The sequence below is a fragment of the Myxine glutinosa genome, chromosome 1 (assembly GCF_964187855.1).
Source record: "Myxine glutinosa chromosome 1, kmMyxGlut1.1, whole genome shotgun sequence".
Classification (NCBI taxonomy): Eukaryota; Metazoa; Chordata; class Myxini; order Myxiniformes; family Myxinidae; genus Myxine; species Myxine glutinosa.
This window is the reverse complement of record NC_136261.1, coordinates 233,948,921-233,973,516: the sequence shown is the minus strand read 5'-3', so window position 1 is coordinate 233,973,516 and position 24,596 is coordinate 233,948,921. Positions and strand designations below refer to the sequence as shown.

Genomic DNA, 24,596 nt, shown 5'->3' with positions numbered 1-24,596 from the left:
CTCTAACGCTCTCCACTTGCGAGTCCTTTGTAAGTCCTTTAACGCTCTCCACTTGCGAGTCCTTTTATCAAGCTCCCTCTCTGCAAGTCCTGCTTGTAAGTCCTTCTCAATTAAGTGCTCCCGCGCTAGTCCTTTCGCCACTGGTACAAGTCCTTTAGCAAAAACCCTTCAAGTCCTTTGTAACGAGTCCTTCTGAGGGCTTTTCGCAGCAGGTTATATAGGCACGACCCGTGTACCTTTTGGAACTCACCAGACGCGCTTCACCACGCCCTCTCATGCCATGCCGCTAGAGCTCTGATTGGCTGGTGGCTCTTACCGTCATCGCCGCCCCCACCTTTTTAGGCCTACCTTGTGTTAGCTTGACTCGGGGACAGCCAAATGGGGCGTGGGATGGTTACGCCCATAGAGGTAGAATTGGAGGTGGGAGCAAAATGAATGGCGCCTACTCTCCTGTCTTTACACAATGCAGGCACGAAGAGGGGAAATGGCCTATTCTTACACATACTAAGACATAACTATATGACAAATGGGCCTATATGTTGCTCGTGGAACTAACTATGGGGGGCAACCCTTTAACCTTTAATGACTTCAATGTGCCAATCTCAAAACCGCAGATATATATATATATATATATATATATATATATATATATATATATATATATATATATATATATATTGTTACTGATCGCGGTTTAGATGGTATGATGGGCCGAGCGGATGGTCCAACCGCGACCGAACAGTTACTCCCCGATTAGAACCCGATTCCACCCGACGTTGACCAGATCGCACCGCGGCTGCTCAATGAGGGAAAAGACTAAAACGACGAATGCAAAGAGGAAAACGAAGGCAAAGAAAGGTTTGGAAATACTACTGAATTTTATTGACTATTTACACACATAAGCAAAAAGAAAGCAGTCACGTTTATTTACAAGCACATAAGACGCAGGTGACACAGTGAAATTATTAACTTATACAAGCTTAATTAACCCAGGACAGAACAAACAGAACAAACTCACGTACACAAGAAGGATGGAATGGCAGGAGGTGGATGGCTGGAGGGAGAGGGAGGTCCAAGGGGGGTCCTGCAGCACAACCGGCGCGTTTAGCAGCCGCCGTTCCTTCACGGCCCTGCTCCAAACCGCCGTTCAGGCCCCCAAGCTGCTGTTGTGGCTGCTGTGGACGTCGCGTGCTTTGTCCGGCCTTGTCCGACTCGTCTGGTCCAAACCCTCAACTCTTTCTTGGTCCGCTCACTCTTTACCACCGACTCCTCACCGCAACCAACGCAACCAACTGGCCACCACCACCGACTCCTCACCGCAACCAACGCAACCAACTGACCACCGACTCCACTGACTGACTCCTCACCACCCTCTCTTGACGACCTCTCTCTGGCAACCGACTCACTTGCTTCCTGCGTGCGCGCCTTTATAACGCCTCCGGCGATTAAGCCGCCGGCCTTCAGGACACGCCCATCGGGGTGCTCACCTCGGCCCTGGTTGGTCGCGCGACCCTCTGGCTCCCCCCTTGATGACGACGGGCGGGCACGCCTTTCTTCTCCGATTCGAGCACATGTTCAATGGTGGTTTTGGAGGGGAGGTAATTGGGAATCGAGGCTCGGCAATGACGAAAGGGGATGTGAAGGAAATGGGGATTTTGGGGATGGGAATGAAAGGGGATCTATTCTCTTTCACTGGTGCAATGGAGTACTTCAATTAATGGGAGACACAGCCTTACTCTAAAACACAGAATAAGAGATAACTATCAACAGGGGTATTCTATTACTTGGCTGACGTGTATGCTTGTGGACTAATTATGGGATGCCCTTTCACCTTTACACAGCTCCGGAGGCAGGGGGGCGCAGAATAAACAATAAATCATCACCAATTTACCACAATACAACACAATCAAAAAAATACAGGCCTCATATCCGCAACAATATAATATATATATATATATAAATTTTAGTAAATAAAATTCTTAGTAAATTTTAGTAAATTTTAGTAAATGTTCCCTTATAAGTTATAAATGATCCCTTGTAAATATCCCCATTATTTGGCTTTATTAAAGATCGTACCCTAGTTAGTCCATGTACAACACGTAGAGCACCATTGGACCTCTCTGTAGTTATCTCATTAGTATGTGTTTCAGTTAAGGATCTGTTCCCAATAGTTGAATCTGCGTTGCATTAATCAAATAAGATAGGCCCCCTTTCAATCTCCCCAATCATCTCTCCCGCTCTTCGAAGTGTAGTAGCTGTAGGGCAGCGTTTGCTGCCATTTGCCTTGGGCTGTTTGCTGGCACCAAGCTGCCATTACGCACGCGGTCTCAAGCCGAGGAAAAAGGGGGCGGAACACCAGAACAAGGTGTGGCATGTCAACTCACCATCAGAGGTGGAGCCAGGGACCAGCCGGCCAACCAGCGCCGAGGTGAGCCGACCGGTAGGTGTGTCATCGGAGCCTGCGGCTTGATACAAGAACGGACAATAAAAGCGGTTGCGAGGGACTGCTTGAAGAGATGAGGTGAGAAGGAGATCAGATGAGTGAGAGGGAGACGAGTGCGAAGGATCATGAGGCAGAAGAGTGGGTCCGCTGACATTACGCGATCTATTCACATTGTCAGCACATGTGAAAATATACGTGCAGCTGCCGCCGGGTTTCGCCTAAAGCCCGGAGCGTGGACCGGAGCGTGGACTGGAGCCAACCTCGACACTGCATTTGCCCGGACCTTCCTGCCCTGCCGTCTGCCTTGACCTTCTCCTCCTTCCAGCCATTCCTTCCTGCCATTCCCTGTTCGTGTGAGTCTGTTTGTTTGTCCGGGGTTGTAATATAAGACTGTTTTAAGGCTGCCCTGGGTACCTGCTTCTTCTTCTTCTCCTTGTAAATGCCCTTCTTTCGCTTCCTCTTCATTTCGTGTAAATAATTAATAAATACCTGTTATTCCTTACTTTGGTTTCTTCTTCCCCTGATCGCTTTTGTCCTGTCTCCAATTGAGTACATGTGGCGCGATTTTGGCCAACCGCTATAGTCGGGTTTAGTCTCTTGTTAATGGCCCGAGTCGCAGCTCGCTTCGCTCGGCGCAATCCAATCACGCTGCGGCCCGGGTGGGAGTATTTCCTCGCTTACGGCCGGTGGTGGTAATTAGGTAGTAAGACGGGTTGGGCTTACAAACCTACTCACCACCGACCGGAAGTGCCGTCATACCCCCAGGACCGGTCGGACGGCCAGCTTAACAGGACAAGGGGATTAACCCCCCCTTGCTAACGGAAGTGCCGTCCCCCGGTTCTGTAACAATTGGTGTCAGGAGTGGGATTGGACCCGAACCAAATTTTTATATCCTCTAAAAAATTTGGTTAAAATTACGAGCGGCCGAAATTTTATTATAATATCCAAATTATAATCGTGCCATGGATGATCAAGGCGGTCGGATGCCGGTGGGGGAGATAGAAGAGGGGTTAGAGTCAACCCAGGACCCCAGGGAGGCAGTGGGAGTAATGGAAGAGGAGGTTGAATAAGGTGTAACAGTGGGGGTTGCAGGTGCACAAGATGGCGGCGCCTCGCACATGGCCGCGGTAGCCGAGCCCGCTGTACCAGCGGGCTTCGACATGCAAGCCCTCATGGCGCAAATCATGAATGGATTGGAAAGGCTAAATGATAAGATAGATGCTGGGGGGGAGCAATTGGGAAATCTAATTGAAGAGTGTGGAAACAAAATAGGTGGCCAGATAAAAGAATGTGGGAGGAGCATTAATCGCATGTCGAGCGGGATGGGCGCATCGGTACGCGACGAGGTAGCGCGGTTTGAGAAGCGCGGGGTGAGCGAGGGTGAGCGAGGGTGAGCAAAGCACAGCCGGGTGGACCGGGATAGAAATCGCGACAAGGGGTGTGAAAAACCCGACGGCCGCCGAATTGGACAGGGCAAATTCAGGTGCAGCGGCGGAAAAATAATTAATTCAGAATGAAAGGGTTTAGTTGAAATTGGGATTGGAGAGACGGCAGAGATAGGAATGGAATCGGAGAAAGTGATGGAATGTGTACAAAGTCTGAATTCACATCCTGATGTCGTGCTGCATAATCCTTGTAAAGATTTGCAGGTGCGTGTGGAGAGGAGGATCCCAAAGGTGAGTAAGGTGGCATATGGTGCAAAAAGATTTTGCGGGAGAATGTTTGGCGCGAAAACAATTTTCACGCACTTGGGATCCCAGCGTACCGTGGGCGTTTGTGGGAGGTCCGTGGTGCGCTGTGTGAGAGAAAATAGCACGCGTGTGAGGAAAAAGTGTGTGTCAAAGAGTGAGTGTGTTACAGAGTATGGGAGTGATACCGAGTGCGAGCGAGAATGCACGTCGGAGTGTATGTGTGATGAGAGTGACACGGAGAGTGAGATGGATGAGGAGCGGGTGCAAGGAGGCACACCTGAGTTGGTTGTGGCGCTTGTGCGGGAGGGCACATCGGAGCGCGTGAGTGGGTATGTGCAGGAGTGCACACCCGTGGTGAGTGTTACGGAGGACGTAACGGAGGTGTGCGTGATAATAGAGTGTGCGAGGAGAATGGGTGCGCAAGAATGTGCGCGAGAGTGTGTGGTGAGCGTTATGAGTAGACCTGAGTATGGAGCGAAAGAGAATGCACGAGCAAGTACAATAACGAAGTGTATGGAGACACCTGGATGTGTGAGTGTAAAAGGGGTCGCGTATGCGTGTGAGCATGCGAGTAAAGCATCCATGTTGACCGGGTTAGCGTCCAGCCCGACGTTTAGCCGACGCGAGCTCCCGGTCCATGCCGGGCGGTGTGGGCTGCGGGGGCCGGCGGGGATTGGTGTCGCGTCGCTCCTGTTCGGAGCATCGTGCACGATTCGGGCCGGGCCCCGCCCTGCACGGTCGCGTCCGCGCTTTGCCGGGCAAGGTGACCGGCCCGGTTCGAGGGAAGGTAGGAGGGGTCGGAACGGCGCCCCCTTGTGGTGGCGGCGTTCCACCCGGGCAAGGCTGGCCCACCGCGCATGGGAGCGAAAGGCCCTGCGTCGGGATGGTGCTTTGAACCTTGGCCCAACCAAACCTCCTCCCCTGAATCGAATGCCGGACGGACCCAACCGCAGGAGACCAAACCACCCGAATGCATTGCGCGGCTTTGCGAAGCCGAGCTTTGAAAATCCATTGACGTACCGAGAGGCTCGTAGTTCAATGGACGATTAGGGGTAACAGTAAAAATGATTGGCAGTAATCATTGGCAAATTTGATGGGTAAAAATGATTGGCAGTAATGATTGGCAAATTTGATTGGCAAAATTTGATGGGTATATGGTATAATGGGAGATGCCCGATGTGGAGGGATGGCAACTCTGCCATCCCTCCCATCCCCAGGGCACATGAGCAATAGTTTATGGGGTTTTGGCTGTGTAAACTAGCCTGGGAGGGTTAGGATAAATTGATAGGAATTTAGAGAAAGATGATCATAGGCAACTGTAGAGTCAAGTAGCGACATGTACCTGTAGAGGGGACGTAGCAGATTAGTGGATTATAATGACGTGGGAGCACTTAGTATAAGGGAAGACTGGGGAGCGCGAGTTTCAGAAGGGAGTAGTCAGCTTAGATGATGCAGTGTGTGTGCAGGAAGTTATTTGTGGTGAGCATGATGATTGGCATGATTGTGCATTGAGCAGCGTATTGTGAAAAGTGCGATTGTGAGTTGTATTGAATGAATGAGCCTGGGAGGGAAGGAGGGTGTGAGTGCCACCAGGTGTGCAGGTGACACCAGGTGTGTGGGCACAGGTGTGCAGGGGAAGCACAGGTGTATGGAGAATGGTTGTGTGGAATAGCTAGTCTGGAGTGAATGGAGAATGGAATAAATAGAATAGAAGAAGAATGATCGTTTTAAGGCCATTTTCCCCGCTAGAGCGGGGGTTAGCCTTGCGGGCCGCATGACAATCATGGTTCCATGTTTGAGGCAATGTTTTTATGGCCGGATGCCCTTCCTGACGCCAACCCCTGGTCACGCTCTTACGATGTGCAGGGATACGGTGTACCTATTCTAAACCGGGGTACACACCGGGATCATTCGCCAATTTGGAATAAATGGAGTATGGAATAGATGGAATGGAGTATGGAATGGATGGTGTGGAGTGAGTAGTGTGGAATATATGGAGTGGAGTGGTTGGTGTGAAAGGAGTGGATGGGGAAGATGGACCCCTTCACAAATACCCGGGGAGGGTAGTTTAAAAGTAGGTAGAGGGAGTAGGTAAATTGTGGTTGGATTTTGGCATCTGTGGTGCGAGTAGTTGCACAGAGTGTTGGATGGGTGCATTAGTGGAGTCAATTGGCTGGGCGTGTGGCCTGTTAGTGAGTGTGATTGGTTGAGCACTCCGCCACTGTTAGGATGTCGGCCAGGTGAGGCCGCAGGTAGGCTCTGGGAGCCAGTAGAGTTGTTCAATGGGGCCCGAGGATCCGGAGGACGGACCCGGGTAGCCCGACGCCAGAGAGGGCGGTAGTGGGGTGAGAGCGCCAGAGGGCCTTCACCAGGTAGGTTAGGGTAAGGAGCAGGTAAGCTCGGAGACAACTGCAGTGGCGGAGGTGTGCAGGTGAGCGGACCTGCTGGGAGCGCCACACGACCCAGCCCGGAAATTGTGCGAAGGCACAGGGTGAAGAATCGGGGGAGTGAGACCCCAAATTGGTGAGCACCACAGTTTTGTCAATGGGAGTTCGGTTCCTAGAACCACATAGTGTAAGATGGCCAATGGTTTTGCAGGGAAAGACCCCGGGTAGAGTAAGTGCGTTAAAGTCATTTAGAAGGTAGTTAGGAGAAAATCTCTTAACACCATCTACATCTACTCACCAGGGTGAGAAGACTCCACACCGCCGGTTTGTGCAAATGTTTGGAATGGTGAGACGCATCATGACGTAGGTGTGACATTGTGCTGTAATTCCATCTCTTCCTCCTTAGGAGGGATTGATGAGGAATTGGAATTGGGGGCAAATTTGGATTAGAGGGATTGGTAACCAATTTGGATTAGGGGAGATATGGGGAAGACGAGACAGTAGTGACGAATTTTAAAATGTGTAGAATTTTGTAAATACGGGGTAAGGGCAAGGGTAGGGTAGGTGACGGGGGGGGGGGGGGGGGAGGGGTGACGTACAGTAGGGACGAGCTTTCTCCGCTCGCTCCCATGCGCACCTCACCTTGCATTACCTTGTTTTAATGTGCACCCTTGTGACCTTGCCCCGATGCTTGCTTTGTCTTTCCTTCCCCACTCACGGCTTGTTCTTTTGGGTCCGGGGGGGAGTGCGCAGGTAGCCGCAGTTGTGTGCCCGAACTGCCGCTGCACAGCCTGCCTGGACTGATACACCACCTTATGGACCGCACGACCTGCGGCCTAGCACCACTTTATGGACCACACGTTTTTGTGGCCAAGCACCACACTGATGGACCCCACGTGTTGGGGCCTGGCCCCTCTGCTGGGACCGGCCATGATGGCCAGAGAAACGTTGCTTGCGGACCTCGGAGAGGTGGCACTAAGCCATGCAGGTGGACCACCTTTAGTTGGCCCCTGTTGGCCATAAATAAAAACAGCGGACGCGTTGTGTGCCTTTTTTATTATCCTCAAATAGGCCGCAAGCAAACAAGAGTCAACATCAAGAACGACAACATCAGGAAACATCGGCCAGCAGAGCAGGAGCTGAGAGGAAAGGTCATCAGTTTGTTTTAAATGTGATGACATGTTTGAAAATGAGCACTGAATGGTGCTTTATTGTATTTATTGGTGCTTTGGTGCTTTGGTGAATTGTAATGCTCTTGTGCTCGGGGGTGCACTGCAATATCAATTGTGCATCTGTGGGTATGGTGTATCGGTGCAGTGCAGTGCATGCTCCTTCCTCTTTCAAAAACATCTTGTGTCTCCCAAAATGACAGGTCCTGGGTTCGCATTGTAAATACCAAATAGTGTCTTGCAAATGATGCTCCCCACCGTATGTGTTTAGTTTGGAAATCATTCCGTGATTCGGTTATCCTGTGGGCGTGAGTCTGTTAGGTAGGATGCAACGTAGCAGGCGGGATATACTTAGTTGTTTTAAAACTGTCACACTCAAGGGTAAGGTTAATAGGAGAGGGTTACTACACCTGAGTGTCACATTAAGGAAAGTTATTTCGGGCCGGGACGGCCCTGGAGGAGAGACGGGTGCTGTGTTACGGTTTTTAGAACCTTCACTTTGTAAATTTTAGTAAATGTTCCCTTATAAATGATCCCCTGTAAATATCCCCATTATTTGGCTTTATTAAAGATCGCACCCTAGTTAGTCCATGTACAACACGTAGAGCACCATAGGACCTCTCTGTAGTTATCTCATTAGTATGTGTTTCAGTTAAGGATCTGTTCCCAATAGTTGAATCTGCGTTGCATTAATCAAATAAGATAGGCCCCCTTTCAATTTCCCCAATCATCTCTCCCGCTCTTCAAAGTGCAGTAGCGGTAGGGCAGCATTCGCTGCCGTTTGCCTTGGGCTGTTTGCTGGCACCAAGCCGCCATTACGCACGCGGTCTCAAGCCGAGGAAAAAGGGGGCGGAACACCAGAACAGGGTGTGGCACGTCAACTCACCATCATAGGTGGAGCCAGCGAGCCCTTGCCGGCCAACCAGCGCCGAGGTGAGCAGACCGGTAGGCGTGTCATCGGAGCCGGCGGCTTGATACAAGAGCGGACAATAAAAGCGGTTGCGAGGGACTGCTTGAAGAGATGAGGTGAGAAGGAGATCAGATGAGTGAGAGGGAGACGAGTGCGAAGGATCGTGAGGCAGAAGAGTGGGTCCGCTGACATTACGCGATCTATTCACATTGTCAGCGCACTTGAAAATATACGTGCAGCTGCCGCCGGGTTTCGCCTAAAGCCTGGAGCGTGGACCGGAGCCAACCTCGACGCTGTGCATTTGCCCGGACCTTCCTGCCCTGCCGTCTGCCTGGACCTTCTCCTCCTTCCAGCCATTCCTTCCTGCTATTCCCTGTTCGTGTGAGTGTTTGTTTGTCCGGGGTTGTAATGTAAGACTGTTTTAAGGCTGCCCTGTGTACCTGCGTCTTCTTCTTCTCCTTGTAAATGCCCTTCTTTCGCTTCCTCTTCATTTCGTGTAAATAATTAATAAATACCTGTTATTCCTTACTTTGGTTTCTTCTTCCCCCGATCGCTTTTGTCCTGTCTCCAATTGAGTACCTGTGGCGCGATTTTGGCCATCCGCTATAGTCGGGTTTAGTCTCTTGTTAATGGCCCGAGTCGCAGCTCGCTTCGCTCGGCGCAATCCAATCACGTTGCGGCCCAGGTGGGAGTATTTCCTCGCTTACGGCCGGTGGTGGTAATTAGGTAGTAAGACGGGTTGGGCTTACAACCCTACTCACCACCGACCGGAAGTGCCGTCATACCCCCAGGACCGGTCGGACGGCCAGCTTAACAGGGATTAACCCCCCCCCCCCCCACCCCCTTGCTAACGGGAGTGCCGTCCCCCGGATTCGTAACAATATATATATATATATTGTTACATATATATATATATATATATATATATATATATATAACAATATATATATATATATATATAAAGCCCTTTTGGTTCAGGGTGCCAGTCACTCTGTGCAAGTCACCGACTCTGGATCCAGCAAAAGAGCCCCAGACCATCACGCTTCCTCCTCCATGTTTGACAGTGGTGTCACACACTGAGGAACCATACTTTCGCCGACTCGGCGGCGTACAAAAACCCTGCGTGATGAACCAAAGATTTCAAATTTTGATTCATCGGTCCATAAGACCTTCTTCCAGTCTTCAGTAGTCCACTGTCGGTGCTTCGTGGCCCAGGCAAGCCTTTTTTCTTATTTTGACATCTTAGCAATGGCTTTCTTACTGCCACTCGACCTGTCAAACCTGCAGCTCGAAGTCGTCTCTTCACAGTTGAAACTGAGACTTGCTTACTTCGACCAATGTTAAGCTGTGCTTGAAGCTATTGTCCCTTGAGCCGCCTATCACGCAAGCTGTTGACTCTCAGAAACTTGTCTTCGGATTCTGTTGTGGCTTTCTGTCTGTCAGACCTCTTCCTGTCAGAGTTTCCTCCAGTTTCCAAGTGCCTTTTGATGGTGTAGGAAACTGTACTCACTGACACCTTGGCTTTATTTGCAATTTCTTTAAAGGAAAGACCTACACTTTTAAGGGTTATAATGGTCTGTCTGTCTTCCTTTGTTAATTGCCTTTTTCTCGCCATTATGATAGCAATATCCTACTTCCTGCAGTGCAATATTGTCCAAATAATGCTTCAGAGGGTGTAATAACAGTCATAACAGTCTGTTCCAATACTGCTTTTATGCAGACAGGGGGTTTGTAATCAAGTAATCAGCAGAGGTTGGGACACCTGTAGGAATTGTTTGCATCAACTTTCAAGGCTTAATTTACTTAGATTGCTGCAGAACAGCTGTAAGTTGTTAACCCATTCCTTGTTCCCTGAAGAAGTCTTTTTTTTTTACAATATAACTGTGCAATCTATATAATAATACTGTAAGGACTCGACTTTGTTATCCCTTTTACACCGCACCAAGTGACCCGATGCCCACGGCACTAATGGATTTACGATCTACGAACCGCGCTCTTTGTTTATCACGTACAGCCAGACTCGAAAAATCTGAATTAGTCGACTTTGGGGCCCAAAAGCATCCGATTAACGGCCGATACGACGCCATCTTTCGACGCCATCGTATTGGCGTCTGCTGGGCGAAGGCGATGCGAGCCGTCCGCTGATTGGACAGTCGAGTGGTGTCATTAAATAATGGGCCGTGCTTACTGCTTACTGATATTGATCTGAAACGTGCAAATGGAAATGTATTGCAAAGCAATTTTCCTTCTTATATTGTCCAAGTCTAAAATACACACCCACACACATAAATCAGCTGATCGTCAAATCTGCATTCCGTACAACCAGTGATTACAGGTTTAAAAAATGATTTTTTGACATATTGACAACGATGTAAATAGGAAAGCATTAATTTAATTATTTCCTTCTTATCTATCTATAATTCCAGTAATCTCTGTACGTTTGTACGTTTGTACGTTTGTACGTCTGTACGTCTGTACGTCTGTACGTTTGTCTGTGACCGCTGTTTCTCGACAACTACCGGTCCGATATACTTGAAACTTGCCAGGTATATTGCTGGGGACCCGAGGATGTGCCTTTTCAAGGTTTGAAATTAATCGGACAAGTACTTACCGAGCTATGGCGATTTAGCCGTTCGCCGTTCGCTTTGCCGTTGCGAATGGACCAAACCATTCATGTAAATAGAGGGGGGGGGGGGGGGGGGTTCTGTGGTCGTTCGCTTTGGCTTTGCGAATGGACCAAACCATTCATGTAAATAGAGGGGGGGGGTTCTGTGGTCGTTCGCTTTGGCTTTGCGAATGGACCAAACCATTCATGTAAATAGAGGGGGGGGGGGGGGTTCTGTGGTCGTTGCGAATGGACCAAACCATTCACATCGAATCATCGAATCACATCGAATGGACCAAACCGTTCGCTTTGGACCAAACCATTGCATGTAAATAGAGGGGGGGGGTTCTGTGGTCGTTGCGAATGGACCAAACCATTTCATGTAAATAGAGGGGGGGGGGGGATATAATTTTAGATATATATATAGTACGGGCATTGGCAAGGAACGGGCACCCACGTACGGGCAATGCCCTAGTTCTGTAAAAGCGGCCTCGACGGTATAGTGTGCGATTGCCCAAAGCAGGTTCTTATTTTGACAATCGTTAGTCGTACAATAAATACTTACGGAATATTAAATGAAAAAAAATGTTTCTTTCTTGAATATTTTAAAGCATTTTGTTTTTCATTCCACATGGTGTGTTTCTTCCCTCCCTCTGTGGACAACCAAGTGCCGGCTTCCGGTGGTAGTATAATCCTCTGTAGCAGTGTAGGGTTTTATGAGCCAATGATTATGGTGCGGCGCATGTCGAGTCACAGCAGGATTTTATGAAACGCCATTTGAAGTTGTGAAAAAGGTCAGAGTACCTGCTAACATGTCAACCTAGAGCAGGGCGGCGCAGGTCAGTTATAGTTAATCAACGGATCAATGAGAATGTCCTTTACTGTACGTACTGTACTTAACCACATCGGTTAGAAACGCTGCCGCAGGAGATCTCCGATGGTCTTTACTTTAGCTTCTGTTTTGGATTCGGTTCCCGCCTCCTGATACCTCGCAGGTGTGACGTCGCATCAGAGGACGTTAAGCCAGCTGTCTCATCTGATTGGACAGTCGAAGGCGACAGCAAGCCGTCCACTGAGTGGACAATCCAGAGCATGCATTTGTGCCGGTGTCGGCGATCGTTGTTCATATACGCACTCTTCATTCTCATCTTTCTTCCTAATTCTTACTCGGACAAGCAAATCCCCTATGCCATCCATAATGGTACACTATCCATACACCGTGCATCCTCCCTTCCGTGGATGTTCCACGGGTTTCGGCTAGTTTACATTATTTTCCCGTTTTTGCTAACCTAAACTTTTTTTTTTTAAACCTTGAGCAGTTTACTGCTTACCTTTGTACCATTTCAGGTTATTCACTGGACTTGAATTGCTTAAATTTCAATAAAAACTGGAAAAATTGAGGTGTTCTAAAACTTATGACCGGTAGTGTATATGTACAGTGCATTCAGAAAGTATTCAGACCCCTTCACTTTTTTCACATTTTGTTATGTTGCAGCCTTATGCTGAAATCGTTCAAATTCATATTTTCCCTCATCAATCTACACTCAATACCCCATATTATGACAAAGAGAAAACAGGCTTTTAGAAAGTTTTGCAAATTTATTAAAAAGAAAAAAACTGAAATATCACTGACATAAGTATTCAGACCCTTTGCTATGACACTTGAAATTTAGCTCAGGTGCCTCCCATTTCTCTTGGTCATCTTTGAGATGTTTCTACACCTTGATTAGAGTCCACCTGTGGTAAATTCAAAAAGGCACACACCTGTCTATATAAGGTCTCACAGCTGACTGCATATCAGAGCAAAAACCAAGCCATGAGGTCGAAGGAACTGCCTGCAGAGCTCAGAGACAGGATTGTGTCGAGGCACAGATCTGGGGAAGCCTTCAAAAAGATTTCTGGTCCTTATGGCAGAGTGGCCAGACGGAAGCCTCTCCTCAGTGAAAGACACATGAAAGCGCGCTTGGGAGTTTGCAAAAAAGCACCTAAACGACTCTCAGACTGTGAGAAACAAGATTCTGTGGGCTTTCATGTGTCTTTCACTGTGGAGAGGCTTCCGTCTGGCCACTCTGCCATAAAGCCCAGATTGGTGGAGTGTTGCAGTGATGGTTGTCCTTCTGAAAGTTTCTCCCATCTCCACACAGGATTTCTGGCACTCAGCCAGAGTGACCATCAGGTTCTTGGTCACCTCTCTTACCAAGGCCCTTCTCCCCGATTGCTCAGTTTGGCCGGGCGGCCAGCTCTAGGAAGAGTCCTGGTTGTTCCAAACTTCTTCCATTTAAGAATTATGGAGGCCACTGTGCTCTTGGGGAACCTTCAATGCAGCAATAATTTTTTTGTGGGCTTCCCCAGATCTGTGCCTCGACACAATCCTGTCTCTGAGCTCTGCAGGCAGTTCCTTCGACCTCATGGCTTGGTTTTTGCTCTGATATGCATTGTCAGCTGTGAGACCTTGTATAGACAGGTGTGTGCCTTTCCAAATCATGTCCAATCAATTGAATTTACCACAGGTGGACTCTAATCAAGGGTGTAGAAACATCTCAAAGATGACCAAGAGAAATGGGAGGCACCTGAGCTAAATTTCAAGTGTCATAGCAAAGGGTCTGAATACTTATGTCAATGTGATATTTCAGTTTTTTCTTTTAATAAATTTGCAAAACTTTCTAAAAGCGTGTTTTGTCTTTGTCATTATGGGGTATTGAGTGTAGATTGATGAGGGAAAAATGAATTTAAACGATTTCATCATGAGGCTGCAACATAACAAAATGTGAAAAAAGTGAAGGGGGTCTGAATACTTTCTGAATGTGTGTGTGTGTGTGTGTGTGTGTGTGTGTGTGTGTGTGTGTGTGTGTGTGTGTGTGTGTGTGTGTGTGTGTGTGTGTGTGTGTGTGTGTGTGTGTGTGTGTGTGTGTGTGTGTGTGTGTGTGTGTGTGTGTGTGGTGTGGTAACTGTGAGAAATAGTCGAAACTCCACACTATGAGCAGGGCGTCTCATTTGTATTAAATAAATAATCGGGAGATTAAATAAGACGTGGACGTAGCTTCAGGAAGGTCGGTCTTTAATTATCGACAAGCTTTCGACCAACAAAGGTCTTCTTCTTAGTCGTCCCCAAGTTCAGCGGAATATATATATATATATATATATATATAATATATATATATATATATATATATATATATATATATATATATATATATATATTGTTGCGGATCGCGGACAGATGTTATATTGACCGAGCGGTGGTGTATTACCGTGTCCGAACAGTTACTCCCCGATTAGAACCCGATCCCGCCCGATTCCACTCGAACGTTGGCCGAATCGCGCTACGCTAAATCAATGATGGAAAGGACACAACGGCTGGGTTAAATGAAACGACACAAGGGGGGTACAGTTCTCAAGACCTCCGGAGGAGGATATAATTGGTGATGCAGAAAAGGGGTAGATTACAGGGTAAGAGGTAAAGCACAGAAAAGATGGGCACTTAGACACAGTCTTATCTATTCCCAGACAGACCACAGACAAACGGGACAAGACTGACTTACACGGGGATTGATGGCAGGGAAGGACAGGCAGTCGATAGCACAAGGTGCACCTTGGCTCAGGGGCAGAATCAAACACGGTCCGGTCCAGAGATGCGGGGAGGTATTGCAGCGCTCGGAGGTGGCGTCTTCTCTCTCCAAGCTGAGGGCGCATCTGACGTCACCCTCCCTCTTCCTGCGCATGCTCAGCGGGGAGTGACACGCCCTCGGCTCGTTGGCTCCGCCCCAGATGGAATCGGTCCGCCGCTTCTATTGGGTGCGGGGGGGTTACCGGGCTCCGCCCTTGACGAGGAGCTGACAGCGAGCCCCTGCGTGGTAACCCCGTCGGAGCACATGTTCAATGGCGGCTAACCAAGCCGGAGTGAGGACGCACATTCCCCGCGCCGCCGCCGCTGTTGTTGTTGTTGTACCATGAGGAAGAGCTGCGGGGAGGTATTGGGAGGTCCTAAACTTTCTAACGGTGCCATACAATCACATTCTGGTGCAACGAAGAGTCAGAATTAATGGAAACGAGTCCTTAACTGACATAGACTAAGAATAACTAGCAAGATGTCCTATAGTTGTCTACGTGAGATGCGGTGGACCTGGATGCGACATTTAATGGGGGGAAATAGGGGAAGGTCGGGTCTACAGAGTGTTGTTTACAGAAAATGGGACTAGGGAATGGGGGATTGGGGATAGTTGGGAAGTATTGGGGAAATAGGGGAATATTTACAAGCGGATATGGATGGATCCAAATCCCATATCCGCAACATTGCACCCTTCTCTACCTCGGGGCGTCCCGACCCGATAAATTTTTACCTACGTTAGTGTGGCACTCAGATGTAGTTCCCTCTACTATTAACTCAACCCTGAGTGCGACAGTTTTACAGATGTTCACAAATGAGTAAATATGTCCCCCTGCGACGTTGCACCCTTCTCCTCACAGAAACACACCCACAGGATAACCGAATTGCGGAAAGAATCCTCAAACTAAACATACAGCCGGTAGGGAGCATTATTTACACAAGACTGATATTTACACTACGATCCAGGACCTGTTCTTTGAGGAACACATGCAGATGTTATGCATAGAGAGAGCACGCATGCCAGCATCGATACACCAACCCACGAGTGCCCTGTGGCCCTACGGCCTTTAATAATGTGCAGAGCACCCCATCCAAGCACCAAAAGCACCACCCCATCATGTACAGTCAGCACCATCCGGTGCACCAATAAAGTGTTCATAGTCACCGGTGGTGTCACAGCCGGCCGATGTTCTGCCGCTGGTCTTGCCTTCATGGAGCACTTGGCCTTCTGGCTTCCTTAGAAATAGAGGCGCCAACCGCGTCCATTTCTAAATTGTGGCCGTCAGGGGGCCAACTAAAAGTGGTTCACCTGTATGGCATAGGTGCCACGTTGACCCATAGGTCCATCCACGGGTGGTGCTTGCACCGCAGAAGAACTGCGGTCCATGGTGGGCGGCCACAAAAATTGCGGTCCATATGGTGTATCGATCCAGGCAGCAAGCAGCGAAAGTACAGGCCCACAACTGCAGAGCCAGCACCTCTCTCTCCTCTCTCTCTGCCCCAAAGCCAGATCCTCGGAGGTGGGAGACAAAAAGAAGACAAGTGAGTAAGGTGGTAAGGGCGCAAAAGTGCATGCAATGTAAGGTAATGCACACTGGGGGCACATGGGAAACCAGGTGAGACAGGTACGTTCCTACCGTACGCCCCCCCCCCCCCCACCAGGTAACCTACATTGCCCCTCCCTTACCCCTTACTGTATCCACAAAACACAACACTACCCATAAACATCTACTTTACACATCAACAAACGTCCCTACTGTCTTCCCCGTTCCTCCCATAAACCAAATTCGTTTTCTCTCCCTCCTAACCAATCAAATTTGCCATTTCCAACTCTCATCAAATTTGCCATCTCCAACTCAACATCAAAATTTGCCATCACCAATTCATCATCAGTCCCCTCCTAAGGAGGGAGACATGGAATCACCCCAATGTCTCATCCACGTCGTGATGCGTCTCACAAATCCAACAGCAATTCTCCTTTCCTGCACACAGAACAAAGAAAACACAGGTGTGGAGTCATCATCATCACCTCAGGTAAGTGGCTGCGTATGGTGCGACAGGTTCATCAATCCTAACTATTTCCTAAATGACTAACAACTTTACATTACCCGGGGTCTTTCCCTGCCAATCCATTGGCCAACTTACACTATGGGTTCTAAAAACCAATTCCCATTGACCAAACTGTGGTGCTTCTCAATTTGGGGTCTCAACCCCCCCCCCCCCCCCCGATTCATCTCCCGGTGCCCTCGCACAATTTCTGGGCTGTGACGTGTAGCTCTCCCAGCAGGTCTACCCACCTGCACACCTCCACCACTGTAGTTGCCACCCGAGCTTACCTGCTCCTCACCCTAACCTAACTAACTGGGGAAGGCCCCTCTCGCACTCTCCACCCCCTCAGTGCCCTCTCTGGCACGGGCTTGCCCGATCCACACCCAGGATCCTCAGGCACCCACTGACACTAACGCTCCCAGAGCCCACCTGCGGCCTCACCTGGCCGCCATCCTCACAGTGGTGGAGTGCCCAAACCAACTACACACACTAACAGGCTACACGCCCAGCCATTTCCACAACACTAATGCACCCATCCACAATACCATTCTGCAACCGCACCACAAATGCCAATATCCAACCACAATTTACCTATACCCTCTACCTAACACTTACACTACCCGCCCCGGGTATTCGTGATGGGGGTCCACTCTTCCCCCATTCACACCTTCGCACCATGCACACCACTCCGTACCACACCTACTCCAACTCTCTCCACACCACTCATTCCAATACTCCATGTATTCCACACACCTGTACGTGCACACCTGTGCTCTCATACTTGGTGCCCGCCTGCACCCTTCTCTCCCCCAAGCGCATTCGCGCTGATCCACAACACTCACTACTCATAACACTGCTCCACACTGCTCCCACACACCTGTCCAGTTCTCACACAGCATCATCTCATCTAACTACTCCCCCTCTGAAACTTGCACTTCCCAGTCGTCCCTTTAAACTATTGCGCTCCCTCGTCATTATCATCCCACTCTAATCTACCTGCGTCCCCACTACAGGTATCAGTCACTATTCTAAACTTAACGTTACCTAATGTCATCTTCTAGGGCCCTACACACAATATATCCTAACCCACCCGGGCTAGTTTTCATTGCCATACACCCCATAAACTATAGCTTCTTTGCCCCCTCGTTTGTGAGGGATGACAGAGTTGCCATCCCACCACATCGGGCATCTCCCACTACCAATTTTGCACATCAAATTTCAACAAATCAAAAATTTGCCAATCACTACTCATCATCTGCCAATCATTACTGCCAATCCTTTGCCAATCATCAAATTTTGTTTTTCTAATTTCGGGGCCAAACCACTATCCTCGTCATTACAGTCTACTTACTAATGCCTCTCGGTGCGCCAATTCACTTCTAAAGCTCGGCTTCGTACAGCCAAGCCATGAATGCGGGTTGTTTGGTGCCAGCGGCTGGATACGTCCCGCATTCGGTGCAGGGAAGGAGGTTTACCCGGGCCGAGGTCCCACGCACCATCTCGGCATGGAGCCATCCAATGTCCCGATCTCGACCTGCCGGCACGTCTCAACAAAAAGTGGTCGCCATGACGACCCTTCCTATCGAGCTGCCCGCTCCGCCTAGTGGAGCACGGACGCAGCTGTTCCAAGCGAGGCACAGCGTGGATCGCGTATGGCGGTTCTTTCGAAACCGCCGTGGTTCGGATCCCCGCTGGTCCTCGCGGCACGCGAAGCTGCCCGACGCGCACCGAGGGCCCGATTCGGCTATAAGTCGTTCTAACCTCTAACCCGGTTACCGTCGATGCTTCACCTGCATGCTTACATGCATACGCTACCCCTTTCTTGCTCATACATCCAGCCGTTTCCATGCTCCTCGTCATACCTTCTCTTACACACCTCGGTACACTCATTCCACTCACAGACTTGGTCACACACCTGACCACTGAACACTTTGGCACACATTCGTTGGTCGCACACCTCACCAACACACCTCTTCGCGCCCCTTCCTCGGTCACCTCCTCTGTGACAATCATAGGTGTGCTTTCACTCGCACACCCAACCACGTGCCTCACGACCAATTCCAGCGTGCATTCCCACACACGCTCTACCATTCCAGGTGTGCATCCTTCCATTCCAGGTGTACATCCTTTCTCACCTGTCACAACCAACTCACGCTCCGTGTCACTCTTACTACTCTCACCTCCACTCTTGACAGCGCACTCACCCTTACTCTCGACAGCGCACTCTTTCCTCATGCACCCGTCCGTTACACACCTTTCTCGCGCACACTCTCCCGTCACACCCTCTGTAACACTCACCACAGGCGTGTATTCTCCCTTTACACCCTCCGTAACACTCCTCACTACGCGCTTCCATGTGCTCCCTCGCACACGCGCTACGACCGACTCACTCTCGACAGCACCCTCACTCCTTGGCACGCACTTTTTCCTCACACACCCCAGAGTCGGACTTTCTCGCACACCTCCTTTTTCACACACCAGACCTGTCGCACACTTCACCAACGGCCTCTCACGAACACCCGGGTCCATCTCGACCCCCAAGCTTCTTAAATCACCTGGCGCATCATACGCACGACCATATTGGTCACCACTTACACCGGGTCCTCTTTCTCTTCGCTTCTCCTCCATCACCTGCGAATCCCTCATCCGGTTAATGAGCACATCATCACGATCCGAACACAGACTTTGGACCAATTCTTTTACTTCCTCCTTTATCTCTTTCTTATCCTCTCTCCGTCGCTTCTTAATTTCGCTCACCCCTTCTTCCACTTCTTCTAATTTCTGCTTCACCTCCTTTATTCCCCGGTGCGTCTCCTCTAGCTCGTCCTCCAAGGCTACCTTGACCGTTTCTATGTGCGTCCTCACCTGCCGGTCCTTCGTCTCCATTACCTCTGTCACCTCGTCCAACCTCGTTGTCAGTCCCTCACGTACCATCTGACATTCCCTCTTCGTCGCTATCAAGTCGTCTTTTAGTTATTTCTGTGTCGCTTTTAACCCTCCTAGTACCACAGTGTTCCTTTGTACCTGCTCCACTAACTCAGTCTGTCCCACCGTCAGCTGTTCCACCTCCTGCGTCAGGTCCTCTATGCCCCCTTGTAACTTTACAGTCCCCTTTCTCACCTCCTTCTCCATGCGCTCCTTACAGTGCCTCACCTCCTCGCGCACTCCTCCGACCTCCTCACTCACCCCTCTTCTGATCTCTTCTCCCATCACTTGCATCTCCTGCCCAGATGCCACCCTCATCTGCTCCATTTCCTCCCTGTGAGCATCCAATTTAGTTTGTACCCCCATTCTGACCCCCTCTATCTGCTGCCCCATTTGTTTAACTTCCCTTTCCGCTTGGTCCCTCATGTCCCTCAATTTGCCTTCCATACTGTTTTCTAACCCCTCTAACCCCTTTTGCATCCCTTCCATTTGATTCTCTTGAGCGGCCATTCTGTTTTCTACCCCCATTAACCCCTCCTGTATTTCCCCTAATCTATTGTCTAATCCCTCTATTCTACTCCCTAACCCTCCGATCTGGGCCCCCATCCTTTGTTCTAACCCCTCACCGGTACCCCTCGCTTCGTCCCTCATTACCCCCATTTGGCACTCCAATCGCTCACCCTGAGCATCCATCCGGTTCCCCATTACCCCCATTTGGTTTCCCATTACCCCCAATTGCTCACTCTGCAGTTTGAGGGACGCCTGCATTTGCGCCATAAATTGCTCCATGAGGGCCTGCATTTGGGCCATCCCTCCCACTTGTGCAGCGGGTGCGGCCGCCGTAGCTATGTGCGAGGCGCCATTTTGCGCGCCCGCAACCTCGTGCGCGAGGACGCCATTTTGCGAACCTGCCGCCCTCACTGCTTCGCTCTCCTCATGTCCCTCATGTCCCTCAATTTGGTCCTGGATCGACCCTGCCTCACTCTCCTCTACCGGAACCCAGCCGTCTTGATCCGCCATAGCGCGACTTTCAAAATTCGGGTTTTTTTTTTTTTTGTAAAACAAAATTAAATTTCGCCGTTAATAATTTCGAGCGCGTGAAGCGCGCTTCGGGTCCGATCTCACTTCTCGACACCAATTGTTGCGGACATGACTTAAGATGTTGCTTGACCGAGCGGAATGGCCGCCGTGTTCGCACAGTTTACCCGATTCTTCCCCAACTCACCCGATTCCACTCGAACGTTGGCCGAATCGCGCTACGCTAAATCAATGATGGAAAGGACACAACGGCTGGGTTAAATGAAACGACACAAGGGGGTACAGTTCTCAAGACCTCCGGAGGATGATATAATTGGTGATGCAGAAAAGGGGTAGATTACAGGGTAAGAGGTAAAGCACAGAAAAGATGGGCACTTAGACACAGTCTTTTCTATCCCCGACAGACCACAGACAAACGGGACAAGACTGACTTACACGGGGATTGATGGCAGGGAAGGACAGGCAGTCGATAGCACAAGGTGCACCTTGGCTCAGGGGCAGAATCAAACACGGTCCGGTCCAGAGATGCGGGGAGGTATTGCAGCGCTCGGAGGTGGCATCTTCTCTCTCCAAGCTGAGGGCGCATCTGACGTCACCTCCCTCTTCCTGCGCATGCTCAGCGGGGAGTGACACGCCCTCGGCTCGTTGGCTCCGCCCCAGATGGAATCGGTCCGCCGCTTCTATTGGGTGCGGGGGGGTTACCGGGCTCCGCCCTTGACGAGGAGCTGACAGCGAGCCCCTGCGTGGTAACCCCGTCGGAGCACATGTTCAATGGCGGCTAACCAAGCCGGAGTGAGGACGCACACTCCCCGCGCCGCCGCCGCTGTTGTTGTTGTTGTTGTTGTACCATGAGGAAGAGCTGCGGGGAGGTATTGGGAGGTCCTAAACTTTCTAACGGTGCCATACAATCACATTCTGGTGCAACGAAGAGTCAGAATTAATGGAAACGAGTCCTTAACTGACATAGACTAAGAATAACTAGCAAGATGTCCTATAGTTGTCTACGTGAGATGCGGTGGACCTGGATGCGACATTTAATGGGGGAAATAGGGGAAGGTCGGGTCTACAGAGTGTTGTTTACAGAAAATGGGACTAGGGAATGGGGGATTGGGGATAGTTGGGAAGTATTGGGGAAATAGGGGAATATTTACAAGCGGATATGGATGGATCCAAATCCCATATCCGCAACAATATATATATATATATATATATATATATATATATATATATATATATATATATATATATATATATATATATATATATATAATTATATATATATATATATATATATATATATATATATATATATATACATACATACACACACACACACACACACACACACACACACACACACACACACACACACACACACAGTCGGACCCCGCTGTTTTTTGCGGGGGATAGGTTCCTGGAAAACCAGCGAATAGCGGGGCATTGTTTCAATGTAAAAAGGGGGGATGAAAATCCGCGAATGATTGCCGTGCCATTGTTTCAATGGGGAAAAGGGAGACAGCTCATTGCACTAATATATACTGTGGAGTGTTTTCAATTTGTACAGTAACTCGCAGGGATGACGTGTTATGCAGCTGGTGGGATATCCCGCGAAACATTGTTTACCTGTGAACGGTGGATACATGAAGCCGTTCACAGTGTGAACGATGGAATATCACGTGAAGCTGTTCACAGTGTGAATGGCGGTATATCCCACGAAAGCCGTGAAAACACAAAACACACAGCAGCAAATGCAGGAGCAGGTCATGCTCATGGCTCGTAGATGTTTTTTTGCATATGTGCAGCTGCTTTATGCATGGTTGGTGAAAGATGGGTTTTATAAATACCGTATGTCAGTCTAATGGCTCGTGAATTTTTTTTTTCACGCCCTGAAAAACTGTGAATTTGCGGAACATTGCCGCGAATAGGAAAAAAAAAATCAACCTTGCGAATTTGTGGGACACGGCCGCGAATAGAAAAAAAACCCGCTAATTCGCGGGACACTTTTCTGCAAATAGAGAAACAGGTCGCATTTTATCACCCACTAATATGTGGAACCCGTGAATAGCGGAACCGCGAATAGTGGGGTTCGACTGTATATAATCGTAAAATGTCAAATTGCAGTGGGATACATTTCACTGCCAATAGGAGTGAGTGATTATTTGCAAAACGGTTGTTCCCCAGGACACTGGAATGCCTCCTCCAAATGTACCCTACATGGCACCCCAAGGTTACATCGTACCACAAGATCAAGGCCTGAACCAGGGACCTGCACTACATTGCACCACGTACAGTGTGCCGGGGCAGCAGCAGTACCATGGGTAGGTGGATGGATTATTATACCTTTAATAAATTATGTAATTGAAAAAAAAAACCTTGATGGTTGCTCTAAATTCATCAGTTTAGTGCTATTTACCTTCGCCACCAAAGGTGGCACAGGTTATGTTTTCACCCCTGTGTATTTATTGACTTGTTACGAGTATAAAGCCCGTCAAAAATAACGGGTTGGAACAGTTTTTGACGGTACAGCCACGTGAGCATGCCAAAGTCTGAAGGTGCTTCTATCATCTTTATTTGTTGGACATCATACAGACGTAAATGAACACTCGTTTTACTCTGTGCACATTGCACATCATGTGCAGCAAATTTCACCTCCCTGTGCCTTGTATTTATTGTAATAAAAAAGAAAATACCACTTCTGTACACCGACCCTTTTTTTTATTTTTTATACAAGATCGAGGCTCGTGAAAGAGCCAACATTAATCACACAAAAGGTCAAACCAACACATAAAACACAAAACAAGGGGAGCGGTAGACAAGATGGGGAGAGAGGGGGAAGGACACAAACACAACATTTGAGAGCAGGGACATCGAGAGAAATGTGGGAGGGAGAGGGCTTGGGGGGAGGTGGGAGAGGTATAAAACATGGACCCTGCAAGGACTTCCAGGAAAGAAGTTGGAATTTCAAAAAAGTGTATCTGGGGTGAATTAGCGGGGGCAGAAAAGATCAAGGTTTTGGATGGGGGAAGATAAGAGATGGTGGTGAACAGCTGTTTTAAAGACCTGGAGGGAGGAGTGGGATCGAAGGGAGTGGGGGAGTTTGTTCCAGAGGCGGGAGAAAAGTGGAATGAAAGAGTGAAGGTGAGCAGAGAGCCTATATTTTGGCAGTTTAACCATCAGAGGATTGCTGGCAGATCTTGTGCGACCTGTCGGAATATTTGAGGGACAGAGCACAGAGAGAGCTGGGGGAGCAAGGCCGGAGAGGAGTCGGTAGAAGACAGAAAGACTACCAACCTGCCTGCGGTGAGTGAGTGAAAGGCCCTCGGAGTTAGCTTCATTGCAGGAGATTCCAATGATTCTGAAAGCTTTGGTTTCAACAGCCTGAAGCCGAGCTAGGTGTGAGGCAGGAGCACCGGCCCAGAGGGGGGAACAGTATTCCATTGAGCTGCGGATGAAAGCCTTGTATGTGGTGAGGAGCTCAGGTGTGCCAAGGAAGGACTTCGCACGACGGAGGATGCCCAGTCGGCGACTGGCTTTGGCGGCCAGCTTGGAAATGTGGTTTTCCCAAGACAGATCATTGCAGATAGTGAGACCCAAAAGCTTGAGCGACAGAACTTCTTGGAGAGGATTGTGGAGAAAGTAGATGGGAGGGTTTTCCAGTCGGTCTTTTCGTAGAGACATAGTAAGAGTGTGAGATTTGTCAGGATTGAAAGACATGTTCCACTTGTTTGACCAGTCTGTGATTTTGTCCAGGTCTGCAGAGAGTGAGGAGGCT

At 49.2% G+C, this 24,596-nt stretch overlaps 1 protein-coding gene across 1 annotated transcript in view; it reads left to right on the top strand.

The window, feature by feature from the left end:
- The window catches only part of LOC137435033 (signal transducing adapter molecule 2), a 92,466-nt gene that overhangs the window by 60,281 nt on the left and 7,589 nt on the right, over nucleotides 1–24,596 (top strand). Inside the window, exon 13 of the mRNA XM_068128404.2 lies at nucleotides 23,006–23,142. Within this exon, the coding sequence (XP_067984505.2) occupies nucleotides 23,006–23,142 (137 nt within the window). The remainder of the gene's footprint in view (nucleotides 1–23,005; nucleotides 23,143–24,596) is intronic.